The sequence below is a fragment of the Chrysemys picta genome, chromosome 1 (assembly GCF_011386835.1).
Source record: "Chrysemys picta bellii isolate R12L10 chromosome 1, ASM1138683v2, whole genome shotgun sequence".
Taxonomy (NCBI): domain Eukaryota; kingdom Metazoa; phylum Chordata; order Testudines; family Emydidae; genus Chrysemys; species Chrysemys picta.
In genome coordinates this window covers 112,580,502-112,595,340 of record NC_088791.1, presented here as the reverse complement: position 1 = coordinate 112,595,340, position 14,839 = coordinate 112,580,502, and the positions used below count along the sequence as shown (strand labels likewise).

Genomic DNA, 14,839 nt, shown 5'->3' with positions numbered 1-14,839 from the left:
AAATAAAGAGCTAGAGTAGAGATTTTCTTTAAAATAGAGAAGGGGAGCAATCTGTAACATTTAGATCTGGTCTTCCTCTGAATGTTCCTAAAATTCAGTGGTGTTCTGAATGGGATTTGGTCAGACTTGTCCCTACTTCAAAACGTCATAAGAGCAGTTTAGGCAATGGAATGAGCTGCCAAGACTAGACACTCATCTGTTCAGAGGGGATATAGGAATGATAAGGCCAATCTTGTCCCGATAAACAGGAAATAGTATGACCACTACCAATTCCTTCCAACTCAATTCTATGATTCAGTGGCTGGGATACTTTGGGTGTCCAGAATGTTAATACCTCTGAGATTCAAACCTCCATAGTTCACAGGGAAAAGTTCTACAATGTAAACCAAAAAATGAACCACCTCCATCTGGCTCAGCCAATGTAGGAGATGTACTACAGTAAACTGAAGCTAAGCTAGAAATCACTCTGGCCCTGATTCAGCGGTCTATCCCCATTCAACAAAGCACCTGATCACATGCTTAATTTGGGCATGTGCTTCAGCCTGATTGGCTTCAATGGGACTTAAAATTAAACATGTGCCTAAGTCCTTTGCTAAATAGTTATGGACTTCAGCAGATAAGTACATTTTTTGCTCAATTGGGGCCTCTTTGCATATGTTACGCTTAGTAATAATAATAAATAGTAGGGTGACCACTTTCCCCCTATGTCCCTGAATACGGTACACCTGGTAAAATTACTTGTATTCAAGCGAGTTCAATGGCAATCAGAACTATGCAGTACAAATGTTCAAATTAACATCAAGTTGACTGAGTCCCTGTTAAAAAGAAATACTGTGTAATTGGATTCTTTTTATTTACTTTCTTATCTTTAAGGCTTTAGGGTTCACACAGGGAGAGGTAACACACACACACACACACACTCCTGTACACCTCTCTCACATGGGGGAGAGGGGCTGTGACCGATCAACCCTCCCTGCCTGCCGCTCTCCGCCCTCCATGCCTGGCTGGGCCCCCAGGATGGACCTGCCTCACTTGGTACCTGGCACCGCATCTTCCCAGGGAAACATGTGAGGGGGGCATGCAGGGTCACATGTCCCCCTCCCTAGACTTCTGCCAGGGTTCACACCAGAATGTGGCCAGTAGCAGCCTTTCGGCACTGTGCAGGAGGGAAGGGATGGGAGCTGCTTCCAGCCACAGGGGAGGAGCGGGGGAGCAATGACCTGGCCTGTGTCTTTGCAGAGCTCATTTCTTCCTCCGCCATCCCCACCCTGCACTCCCCTGTGGCTGGAAGCAGCTTGTCCCTTCCTGCCCGCACAGTGTTGATAGGCAGCTAACACCTCCCGGCTGTTGCTGGCCAATGACATAACCCAGCCACATCCTGTTCCCTGGCTACAGCATGGGCAGGAAGGGGTTAAGCCCTAAGGATGCATTGTGCACCAGGGCCCAGGGAACCTGAACTGCAGGGGCTTCAGCCCCGTGCTCCCTGGGGGCAGGACCCAAGGAGGAGGGCCGGGGGTGGGTGAACGTGTAAAGCCCCCTGCCTGGGGTGCTGTTGTGGAGACTGCAGGTTCAGGGCATGAACAGGCTGGAAATCGCTCTCCCTGCTCCACTCCAGAGCTTAGCTGAGGGGCAGAGAGGCTTCCCCGTGCCATTGCTGTGCGGGGCTTTGGCACATGCAGGGCTCGGCTCCTCCTGGCCAACCCTCCGGGTGGGAGGGTCTTGGACTTTCCCGGGGCACAGTGGGGGAAGGAAGGAGCCTGCTGGCCAGGCTGTTAGTGAGCTGAACACTCCGACCAGGGGCTGGTTCTTCACACAGCTCTGGGAGTGGGACGCGTCCTGCTGGGGGTGGGATATGGAGGAGCAGCGAGGCTTGGGGGGAGGTGAAGGGGCAAAGCAGGGAGAGGACAATGCGAGGGGGAGCATGTAAAAGGCTGATGGGTGGGCAGCAGAGGCAACACATAACCGGCCCTCACCTGGTGCCTACCCACACTCACCAGCCACTGCAGCTCGTAGTGCACAGGCAGTGCTGGCTGGAAACAGGATAGGGCCCTGCGGGCTGAGAGCTGGCATGCAGCGGGGGCTGTACTGACGGACCAGCAGGGGGAGCGGCCAGCCCTGCCACCAGCCTTGCACACCCACACCCATTATCGGCCACTGGACCGCCTCCCACTCACCGCTGGTGTGCGGAATGCTGGCGAGCAGAGATCTGGCCAGCAGCAGGACCCACCCTCACCCCATCAGTACTGGTGGAGGAGTGGGGGGGAGAGAGAGACAGAAAATACAGGACAATTTGCCTGTTTTTAAGAAAAAGTCGGGACACCTGCAAGAGGGCTTAAATATGGGACTGTCCCTTTAAAAACGGGATGTCTGGCCACCCAAACTTGAGTTAACCTCACAGTCAGTCTATTCTGAAAGGTGTTGAGTATTCACCCCCACTGTTGAAGTCAGAGGGAGCTGTGGGTGCTCAGTGCTTCTCTGGATTTGTATTATGAACTGTTTATTTGCAATATTTAAACTACCAATTTCCTATGTGGTCTTATTTGTAATCACAAGGCCCCTTCAATATCTCCCTTGCTAGGACAACTTCACCAAGTTCAGAAAATCACAAGCAGACGCCACATGGAATGCTGTTTTCTAACAGAGGGCCTCAGCAATTCTACTTTTAAAGATAGGGGACTGTTAATATTTCTTAGGGCTTTAAAGGTTATTTAAGAAGCCAGTGGAATTTTTGCTGGACATTGCCACCCAAGTGACAGCCCTGGGCTAGCATTTTCAATGCATGGAGGATGCAGAAGGCATTTGGGGCTTACTGGGCACAGTTCTGCTCAGATTTACAGCCTGTCTTGCATGCAGAATTTGGACCATAGTAAATTAATAAAATAAATAATAACAACAACAGCAGCAGCAAATTAAGTAATGTTAAACTATATAAGGAAGAGCATCATTTTTTTCTAAAAGTTCAAAGGAAGCCAACCTATTTGCACACACTATCCACTGGGTGAGAGAGGAGCTTAGAAAGCTTATTGGTTTTATTGACATTACTTTAAAAAATATTTTGTGGAATAAAAGTTTACTGATTTGAATGCCTCTGACACTTTTCATGGGCGGGCAGGCAGGTATAGGCAATCGTGGCCAGTACAGCTACTGGAAAAGTCTGTTAACGTGTATGGGGATGGAGTGGAAATCCTCCAGGGACATCTCCAGGAAGCTCTCTTTCATGTACTCCCAAAGACTTTGCAAAAGATTTCTGGGGAGGGCTGCCTTATCCTGTCCACCATGGTAGGACACTTTACCACGCCAAGTCAGTAGCACATAGTCTGGAATCATTGCATAACAAAGCATGGCAGCGTATGGTCCCGGTGTTTGCTGGCATGCAGACAACATCCATTCCTTATCTCTCTTTGTTATCCTCAGGAGAGTGATATCATTCATGGTCACCTGGTTGAAATGGGGTGATTTTATTAATGGGACATTCAGAGGTGCCCGTTCCTGCTCAGCTGAACAGAAATGTTCCCTGCTGTTAGCCACGCGGTGGAGGGAGGGGTGAAGTGATCATCCCAGAGAATTGGGTGTGTGTGTGTGGGCGGGGGGTAGTTGGGTTTGTGCTGCATGTGAACCCGGAAACCACAGCCCCTCCTTTTACATTGTAAACCCATTTTAAATGGCCAGCCCAACGGGTGCTTGGTATGGGAAATAAGGGCGCTACTGTTTGAAACCATTCCCCCATGTTAAGAAGGTTAAAAAAGCCAAAAGACTCTGGACTACCATGGCTGCCTGCAAGCCGAAATCTGTTGCCTGGCACTGCGTGAATGATCTCTCACACCAAACCGGCAGGCCCTCAATATAAGAGGAAAAATGCGACCTTGTAACGAAAGCACATGTGCTGTGTAATGTGAACAGCAAAATTCAATGTGAAAGAGTGTACCCATAGTTCTCTAAAATGTGTCTTTTTTAACCACCTCTCCCTTCTCCTCCACCAGCTGCAAATGTTTCTTCTTCACAGAGGCTAGTGAAGATTAGAAGGAGAAAACGGCGGACTTGGGATGATATGTTCTCGGAGCTCCAGATGTCCTCCCACGCTGACAGAGCACAGCAGAATGTGTGGAGGCAGTCAATGTCAGAGTGCAAAAAGCACAATATGAACGAGAGGAGAGGTGCCGGGCTGAATCGCGGGCTGAAGAGAGCAAGTGGTGGGCTGAAGAGGATAGGTGGCGTCAGCTTGCAGACAGAAGGCAAGAGTCGATGCTCCAGCTGCTGGAGCATCAAACTGATATGCTCCAGCGTATGGTTGAGCTGCAGGAAAGGCAGCAGGAGCAGAGACCGCCGCTATAGCCCCTCTGTAACCAACAGCCCTCCTCCCCAAGTTCCATAGCCTCCTCACCCAGACGCCCAAGAACGCGGTGGGGGGCCTCCGCCCACCCAGTCACTCCACCCCAGATGATTGCCCGAGCATCAGAAGGCTAGCCTTCAATAAGTTTTAAACTGCAGTGTGTCCTTTTCCTTCCCTCACCCCTCCCGGGCTACCTTGGCAGTTATCCCCCTAGTTGTGTGATGAATTAATAAAGAATGCATGAATGTGAAGTAATAATGACGTTATTGCCTCTGCAAGCGGTGCTCGAAGAGGGGAGGGGAGGGTGGTTAGTTTACAGGGAAGTAGAGTGAACCGGGAGGAGGGGGAGATAGAAGGTTCAGCAAGGAGAAACAAACAGAAGTTTCACACTGTAGCCTGGCCAGTCACAAAACTGGTTTTCAAAGCTTCTCTGATGCACACCATGCCCTGCTGTACTCTTCTAACCCCACTGGTGTCTGGCTGCGCGTAATCAGTGGCCAGACGATTTGCCTCAACCTCCCACCCCACCATAAATGTCTCCTCCTTACTCTCACAGATATTGTGGAGCGCACAACAAGCAGCAATAACAATTGGAATATTGGCTTCGCTGAGGTCTATCCGAGACAGTAAACTGCGCCAGCGCGCTTTTAAACGTCCAAATGCACATTCCACCACCATTCGGCACTTGCTCAGCCTATAGTTGAACAGGTCCTGACTACTGTCCAGGCTGCCTGCGTACGGCTTCATGAGCCATGGCATTAAGGGGTAGGCTGGGTCCCCAAGGATAACGATAGGCATTTCAACATCCCCAACGGTAATTTTCTGGTCCGGGAAGAAAGTCCCTTCCTCCAGCTTTTGAAACAGACCAGAGTTCCTGAAGATGCGAGCATCATGTACCTTTCCCGGCCATCCCACGTTGATGTTAGTGAAACGTCCCTTGTGATCCACCAGGGCTTGCAGCAGCATTGAAAAGTACCCCTTGCGGTTTATGTACTCGGTGGCTTGGTGCTCCGGTGACAAGATAGATGGAACCCATATCCCTATCGCCCCACCAGTTTGGGAATCCCATTGCAGCAAAGCCATCCACTATGACCTGCATATTTCCCAGAGTCACTACCCTTGTTATCAGCAGGTCTTTGATTGCGTTGGCTACTTGGATCACAGCAGCCCCCACAGTAGATTTGTCCACTCCAAATTGATTCCCGACTGACCGGAAGCTGTCTGACGTTGCAAGCTTCCACAGGGTTATCGCCACTCGCTTCTCAACTGTGAGGGCTGCTCTCATCCTGGTATTCTAGCGCTTCAGGGCAGGGGAAAGCAAGTCACAAAGTTCCATGAAAGTGCCCTTACGCATGCGAAAGTTTCACAGCCACTGGGAATCGTCCCACACCTGCAACACGATGCGGTCCCACCAGTCTGTGCTTGTTTCCCGGGCCCAGAATCGGTGTTCCACAGCATGAACCTGCCCCAGTAACACCATGATTTGCACATTGCTGGGGTCTGTACTTTGTGAGAGGTCTATGTCCATGTCAATTTCCTCATCTCTCTCATCGCCATGCTGCAATCGCCTCCTCGCCAGGTTTTGCTTTGGCATGTTCTGGCTCTGCATATACTCCAGGACAATGCACGTGGTGTTCATAGTGCTCATAATTGCCGCGGTGATCTGAGCGGGCTCCATGATCCCAGTGCTATGGCGTCTGGGCTGAAAAAAGGCACGAAACTATTGTCTGACGGAGGGAGGGGCGAGTGACGACATGGCTTACAGGGAATTAAAATCAACAAAAGTGGCTGTGCATCAGGGAGAAACACAAACAACTGTCACACAGAATGGCCCCCGCAAAGATTGAACTCAAAACCCTGGGTTTAGCAGGCCATTGATTTCATGGAGGGAGGGGGAAGCAAATGAATACAGAACAAATCTGGTCCATCTATTTTTTACATCTTAAGCTGGCAGCAGACGGTGCAGCATGACTGATAGCCATCGGCATCTTCTGGGTGCTTGGCAGAAAATGCTGTATTACGACTGCTAGCCATCATCGTCAAGATGGTTCAATAGAACTGCCGGCAGGACTGAGTCTCCAGCAGACAAAACATGTCTGCCCAGGTGCCTCTGACTGAACTCACAGAGGAATATGACGACGGATATCAATCGTAATACACCATCCACTGCCAAAAGGTAATTAGCTGCTGCTGTGTAGCAATGCAGTACCACGTCTGCCGGCACCCAGATGACATATGGTGACGGTGAGCTGAGCGGGCTCCATGCTTGCCATGGTATGTTGTCTGCACAGGTAACCCAGGTAAAAAGGCGCGAATCGATTGTCTGCCGTTGCTCTGACGGAGGGGGAGGGGCCTGACGACATGTACCCAGAACCCCTCGTGACACTGTTTTTGCATCATCAGGCATTGGGATCTCAACCCAGAATTCCAATGGGCGGCGGAGACTGTGCGAACTGTAGGATAGCTATCCCCAGTGCAACGCTCTGGAAGTCGACGCTAGCTGTGGACACGGTCGGCCGACTTAATGCACTTAGAGCATTTTATGTGGGGACATACACAATCGACTGTATAAAACCGGCTTCTATAAATTCGACCTAATTTCGTAGTGTAGACATACCCTTAGAAGTCTACGTTTCATGAAAAGCCAATTGGACTTAAGCTCCTAGGTCACTTGTGAAAATTCTACCCTGATTGAACAGGAGATTGGCAAATAACTGCACTCTGGTACCACGGTGTTGTTGGGTCTGTCAAGATAGACAGACAGACTTCAGAAGTTTTCCTAAGTGGCTCGCTGTTCTTTCAGCGCCTGATTCTGAGAGGTGTTTGAGCACCCTCAACTCCCATTGACTTTCATAAGAATTGTGTGTGCTCAGCACCTCTCACAATCTGTCCTTAGGGGAGGGGAAGGGAAGGGGGAAGCAGAACTGAATATTACAAGGCACTTAGCAATGTTCAGCCAAGGAAATTGCTCAATTGGCTGAATATTTCCAACCAACTAATTCCGCTCAAAGGCCTCTGCCTTGATCTACTGAGTTTTAGGACAGACGCTTTCATTTTCAGACTTGAAGGGAGAGCAAAGCAAATTGCTTACCTGTAATTCCTGTCCTCAGAAGATAGTTATTACAATAGATCCCATTCCTAAATACACTCTTGTGGGTCCAGGTCTTGTGCAGGTGACTGAATGTGGAGCATTGAGAGATTAGGCCAGGATTTTAAAAAGTGGGGGGGTGAAGTCCTGACACTATTGAAGTCAATGGGAATTTTGCCATTGACTTCAATAGAGCCAGGATTTCACTCTGGATACTTAAATTGAAAATCATGCCAAAGTGCCAAATACCCAGCAGCCTTCTCTAGACTTTGGCTGCTCAGCACTTTTGAAAGTCAGGTCAATTATTCAGGTGTCTAAATATGAATGTAGGAGCAAAATTTCAGACAATGACTTTTGAAAATAATGGCCTAAAATTCTGACTTTTTTTAACCACTAATGAGGCATAAGCCCTAGAAATGGTCTGCACTTTTCTTGACATATACGTTAAAATAAAAAACAAAACCCATTTCTCTCCATTGTTCTCCGGAGAAAGTGGGTGAGAGGGAACCTATTATACTGGAAAAACACCAATCTCTCTTTAAAGTTGAAGCTGTATTTCCCATTAAATCAAATTTTGATTCCCAACCTCCAAATTTGACACAGGGGCTCTTTTAAATAGTCTTAGTGCCATGTGTCACCTACTTGACCGCAGAGTAGCCTCTCTTGACAAGACACCACCACCAACAGGCTAACTCTAAGTAGGGGAAGAATAGTCTTGGTTAACACAGAGACCTGGAAGTTGAGAGATTTGGGTTATGATCTAGGCTCTACTACAGACCCAGCAACTCATAGAATTGGTTCCCAAAACCTACCCATATCCTATGCCACTTCATAAAATACTTCACCCATTCCAGAGGGTTGGAAATTTTGGAAACCTGTTAACATTCTGAATAGTAAAAAGACTTAATCTCTATGTTGCTGTAGGTATCTTAAAGCCAGTATACCTTTGCTCTTCGGCTCTGTATACTCTACTGCATAAACCCGTGCATGTTGTTTAAGACATCTGCTGACACAGTTGAAGTGTCAATGTTTATAGGGTTTCAACATGCCAACTATTATAGCTATAACACTTGTCATAGATGTGTACAGTAGTCACCCTTAAAAGTTAGCATTTGCTAAACAAATACTACTCTAAGTAGAGCAAAATAACCATGGCATCTCAGATACTACTTTATGGCAACTGACAAACACAAACTTCTTAATGGTGGTCAATGTATCTATATAACATGACAGTCAAAGAATGGTGTGGATACAAGGGCACAGTTAAGATTCTTTGGATCACCTTAACCCTAAATGTCCATCATTTCTGGTGTTTTTTTCCTGGTGTTTTTTCTAAAGTGTAACCTGAACTTTGCATTACCTGGCTTTCAGAAGCTGATGGTGTGGGGCTTTTTAATTAGAGATTTTCCCCTTTTGTTATTGATACTATATTTACAACCTTAATTCCAGCTTGCGAGGGAGCAGAGAAATGGCCATCCGGCACAGCAGGGGTTAAAGAAAACCTTTGGATTCAGCTAGCCCAGCTCCGCTATACCTATGGCCAATGGCAGACCTGGAGTGGGGAGGAGGGGAGAAAAGAAGGGAGCCAGGCTCAGTTGGGGGCTGACTGGCGAGGAAGCAGGAGCTCTCTGCCTGCCTGAAGGGACAGATCAGCGACCTGCCAGCCAGAGCAGCTGCTTAAGACAAGTAAGGGCTCCCTGCCAAGGAGAGGCTGCAAATAAGCCCCAGCACTCGGGGCAACTGGTCATCCCCCAAATTGAAGAGACTGGTCGGAAGTAGCCCAGGGAAGTGGGGCTTAACTCCCTGCTGGAATGGGAGACCCCATCACCCCTGTTTAGGGGCTGATCTATACAGGGCCCTGGGATGGGACCCAGTAGAGAGGGAGGGTCTGGGTCCCTCTACTATGGCCTTGGGCCTTACAGACTGAAAGACCAGTGATCTAGCCACTAGGCTGCCTGGCCACAGAAAACCCTACCACCGAGCTTAATGAAGATTTTTTGTCTGCAAATAATTTAGAACTGAGAAGAAGAATAACATTTTTCTCCTTCTAAAGCAAGTGTTCTATATATCCACACCCTGAAGACTAAGAGCACCAGAGTTGTCCTGAAGAACTAATACCTAACAATTAGTTATAATTTGAGGCCTCGATATACTGTACGAAAGGGAAAAAACTTCAGAAAGTAGCTCAAACCAAACCAAACCCCAACAGCCAAAAGCTAGGTTGCTGTAGGGAATCTATGAAAAATGAAGCAGTCACTGTAGAAGAGCATTTATTGGTGGCTATATGCTTTTGGCTCCTAATAGTAGGTGAATAAGAACTGATGACAGGGTATGAAACACTCAAGATACAGTCATGTGAATGATGCAGGGACCCTAGAGTGCAGAAACTCAGGGATGGTCTATTGTAAAAATCTACCATTAGAGAAAATAATGATAATTTGGGAGATTCATTTCATATGAATAAACAGTGTACAATGCCACAAATGCATCATTATTTATTATGGATTGTCTTGTTCACCTTGCTTTGGATTCTCTCAACTGAATGGCCTGTGGGTCTCCCTTGAATACAGAGAGCTACAGCTCTCAGATACTATAGTGATGGATACCATTGAAATATGACAGACAGATATACTCTTTGTATCAAATACTGAGAAATTTTGCCTGGTTTCTTTTCTGGTTTTAGTTTTTTCTTCACTGTTTTTGTTAATGTATATTCTTGTTTCAAGTAAGTCTAATTTTCATTTTGCAAGACCCAGATTGCTCTCAAATATTTTCATCTCTGTCTCTTATCTTAGTCACCAGGAAGGAACTGGCATCACAAAGTTAATCTAAATTTAAAAGGGTAAAAAGACCATCATTATCTGTGTGAGTCCCATCTGTGTGCAATGGACTCTAAATCTTCAAAGAGAAATATTTTAAACCCTAACCCAGTGGCAGGTGGAATGTAGTTTCAGGATCAAGTTTAAAGGGAGATGGGGGTGTTGATTAACAGCACAAGCTTGCCCCAATCCAGATCTCTTCCCCATTTTCCTTAGAATATTCTTGTGTTAATTTTACCTTGCACTGAGCCTCAGGTTCTATCTATACTGAAATTCCTATCATACTGGGGGAACCAGATGTAATGTGGAAGTCTCTAAACATAGTTATAATCCAGACTCTAACAGTAGTCAGGATTAAATCATGTTTTAAGCATGTTCCTAGACCATGCTGCAACCCTGCAGAAGTCCAAGGCAGTAGCATAGTTCAGAAGCCCAGGTAGGTCCAGTTTACAATGAAAAAACAATCCTTATTTTAACTCGTCGGACTACCATGCTGTTACTGGGTCCCCAAACATAATAGGAATTACAGTATGGGACCTAAAAAAGCTGAAGGAAGCTGAATGCAAGTCTTCAAGTTAATTTTAAGGTTAACATCAAGATTAAACATAGAATTTAGGTCATGATTAAGATAAATATGCAGGTCATTATCTAGATCAATATCAGAATTAGGATCAGGATAAGAATTAGGGTCAGGATGAGGTTCGCAATTAGGATTAGTGTGCGGATCTAGAAGGATTTTCTGAACTTCCTTATGAAATCCATGGATCTCTTCATTCTAGTGCCTTTGTTAACAGAACATGGTTATCTTTGCTCATTAGAAATATTGCTGCATTAGTAATTTGGATTTGTGTGAGATAGTTCACACATCGGGAGGGTCACTCAATGACACCCAGCTGAACAAAGGTACATTGCAGATTCTCAAACAAAATGCCATCTGCCATCTCTTAACATTTTAATATAATAGAAAGTTCACATTTAAATTTTAAAAAATATGCCAACTAACAGCTTCCATGTCATCCCATTGACACATTAAATTAATTAAAGCCATTTATTATTAACCCTCCCATTACCATACAACCAGTGAGCAAAATAGAGACCAAGACAGAACTCCATATTCTCAGCATGGCAGGACAGGACTATTGGTCCCAGGGATTGGTCATTTTCGGATACGTACCCAGTACAGTACATCTGTCCAGCCCTCCATAGTGATGCACTGAAACACAGTTAACATGGCAAAGGCAAAGTTGTCGAAATTGGTAATGCCATGCTTGGGCCCCTCCCATCCTGGTTTGCACTCAGTGCCATTCTGACACTGCCGTCCATGCGCTGATAGAGGGGCACAAGGAGAGGCTTCCTCTTCTGCTGGTGTATCATAAATGATGGGAAAACAAGAATGAGAGAATTATTAAGTACTGCATGAGTCACTGGAAAGGCAAAAGAAGGATACTTGCTTTTGAGACCAGACTTTTGCAGTGCATTTGACACATTATTTGAAGACACCACCAAAAATTGTATTGGTTTTAACCAGGCACCGGTGCATTTTTTGGTTTGTTTTTTTTATTTTGCAGAGGATAGACAAGCTACCAATTATGACCATCAAAATTGTCATTTACATTTTTCAATACACATCCTTCCACAAACAAGAATCAGTGCACTCATACATAAGGAGATGTTAGGTTACGTCTATTGCATTTCTTGGTGTGCACACTGCAACTGTGATTTTCCATTTCCATATTCACGGGCAGTCTGGGTTAACTTAAGGTCATTTATGCCCCCTAGCATTGAACTGACTGAAGCTCTCTTCCTGTGGAGCACCTTACCTCTAAAGGAGCCAAACTTCAGGCTTCACTGCTATGGAGCTGCCAAGGGATGCTGGACTAATGTTAAACTGCTGTGATGCATTTCTGTAGCTTAGAAGCTTTGTGGAATGTTATCCACAGGTCCTGTGGTGCTCAGAAGCTCTGCAGGACTGTAACTCCTGATCAACCACTTGCCTATTCTATATAGGTTTGGGGTTTCTCCCCATTTGTAAAATTAAGGACCCAAGCTACATGTCTGTTTCAACTCTCTGGTGCATTAAAAAAAGCCCATGAAAAACATTTTAATACATACAAATAAATACAAATACTAATATTGGGATCCTAGTAATACGTAATGAGAGTGATTGATCAGTAAGAGCACAGTCCTGCTGTCTTCATTCAGGCAAAGCTACCATTGAAAGCAGTGGGAGCTTTGCCTGGATGAGGACTGCAAGATAAGGCCCTACATTTAAAATAGATATGTGGGGGGTTATTTTATTTGTTTCTATCTATTTTGTTTGTTGCTACTATCTATTTCATGAGACAGCTTGTTCTTGTGAGATTTCCAAAAGTTCTGGTAGTGTTTACACCAAAGTAGTAAAGATCAGGAGTAGCAAGATCAGAATCAGGTGCCTCTTCAGTAGTTACCATAGAGAAATATATATATTAACAGAGCGTAAAAATCCATGGCAGGTCATTACAGTTCTAGTACATTTTCCAGCAATGGAAATTTGCTGACTTTATAAGAAGGTGGAAACTAGAGAACTTCTGTGGCAATTTCCTTCTGTATGATATTTTCTTGTTATATGATCGTGACTGAGAAAGTCATTACTACCCAGCATCTCACAGTGATCACTGGTGCTCAAGTCAAATAAATCAAATGATAAACAGCAGATGAGTAGATGTGTGAGTGACAATCTACTGGATTTTCTTAGGAGGCATTTTCTGATGGATTTTGTGTGCAGGATTCCTCCTATTAATTCATTTTTTACTTTCAGAGTAGCTGCCTTTCTAACCACAGCCATATCCTGAGAGAGAAAAAGGAAGGGCTGATCATAGATTAGCAACTCCTCTGCCATGACAGTAGTTATTAAAGTTTACAGTATTGTATATTTGGGGACTGGAGTCGTTATAGAATAGGTGAGTTGTTCAACTCTATTTTTCTGACTCAAATACAACTCAGTCTGCTGGTGAGAAAGTCATTACTGTCTTATTGCTTTAGTCCATGGGAAATGAACTGGAGGTCTCAGCCCAGCTGCAAATGGCAAACATTCACATGAAAAAGCACCACCACGCTCAGTAGGAATTGACAACTCTGCCGGAAGTCTCAACAGAAAGGCCAATGACTGGATGGGCTGTGGAGACTGAGCTAAACTCTCACCCTTATTGCTGGTTTCTCCATATCAAAGTAGAGTTCTGTTTATAGGGCAGAGTAGAAGGAGTTTCCATTTTTGATCCCCATATCGTAAATGTTTTGTGGAGAGATAGAGAACTCCTATCTCTAGTGCTGGCACTTAGGCACCTTTCAACAGCGCTAAATTCATTTAAATGTTCTAATTGAGTGAAAGTTACATTATGTTGGGAAAGCCTCACTTTGAAAATATTCGTATGTAGTCTGCTGTTCCTTCCCTCTCACTTGTGTATCTGTGCAGAGAGTGCCTTTAATATTGCTGCTTGGTCACACCCTTGCAACTTGCTCCTCTGGAGGCAATCAGCCTGCTCGCTCTCTGTTCTCCACAAGTAGAATGCCTCCAGCAACTGCTGTTGGTGCAGCGCTCCTCCACGCACACGCTAACATGACCAAGCCAGTGACGGTGAAGCCCATAAAGATGCCCTAACAAGCATAGCTTCTGCTTCCTTGACTCACAGGTCCACAAGGACTCTGAAGAATGAGGACTTAGAGAAGAGATGAGGCTTAAAGAGAATGACCAAGGAAACAACCCAATTCTGGTGATGAATCGACTGGGAAAACAGAGAAGGAGGAAGGAACTGGCTCGCATAAGGAAAATACAAAGGGATGTTTCTGTTCAGTTCATTCCTTCATCTGCATTTGTTCTCCTTTGGCTGTATTTCTAATTACATTGTATGTTTATGGACAAATATCCCTCTGCTGAACTGTTTAAAGGCATCTGCAGCTTTTTCTGAGACAGTAAAAAGAAAAAATGTGCAAACTGCCTTAAATACCAAGGGCCACATGTTCTCCTCTTTGGAGACAGAAGTAGAGCTGGGAAAAAAAATTTGGCCTGGAAGTTTTTTCCAATTAAAAAAAAAAGGGGGGGGGGCAGATTCAGCAATACTGAAACTTTTCAAAAATTTAGTCAGATTGATTTGGTCAAAAAAGAAAAAAAAAAAAATATTTCCTATCAACATTCCTGAAATGAGACGCTTCAATTTGAAATGACTTTGTTTTAAAATTTCCTTTAGTTTAATTTTAATTGATATTAAAAGCTCAAAATCAAAACAAAGCTTTTGGTTGACCCAAAATTTTCTCTTTTTACTTTTTGATTTGTAAAATTTAAAAAAAAAAAAAAAAAAAAAAAAATGTTTTTAGTTTGACCCAAAACTAATTTTTAAAATAATTTAAATGTGCCACCGAACCAAAAAAATCCATTGTTTTCACAGCCATAGGCAGAAGCCCACAGACATTTGCAGAATGGGCACTTCCCATTTCCCTAATGCAGCCTCACAGGCATGTCCTACATCGGGAAAATGCATTGTGGCAGAAAACATGTTCACTAAAACATTTTAACTATAAGGGTGTTAACCATCATTTTGCCCTCAGTGTGGATAAAGACAGTCATAT

The 14,839-nt window shown here is 45.0% G+C and overlaps 1 protein-coding gene across 35 annotated transcripts in view; it reads right to left on the bottom strand.

Annotated features, from left to right (window-relative positions):
- CACNA1C (calcium voltage-gated channel subunit alpha1 C) overlaps positions 1-14,839 on the bottom strand; it is a 723,794-nt gene that overhangs the window by 213,934 nt on the left and 495,021 nt on the right. For 34 of the 35 annotated variants that reach the window (XM_065582612.1, XM_065582596.1, XM_065582633.1 and 31 more), the window contains exon 7: positions 11,412-11,599. In XM_065582612.1, the coding sequence (XP_065438684.1) occupies positions 11,412-11,599 (188 nt within the window). The remainder of the gene's footprint in view (positions 1-11,411; positions 11,600-14,839) is intronic. The other variant, XM_065582608.1, reaches the window with a different exon arrangement.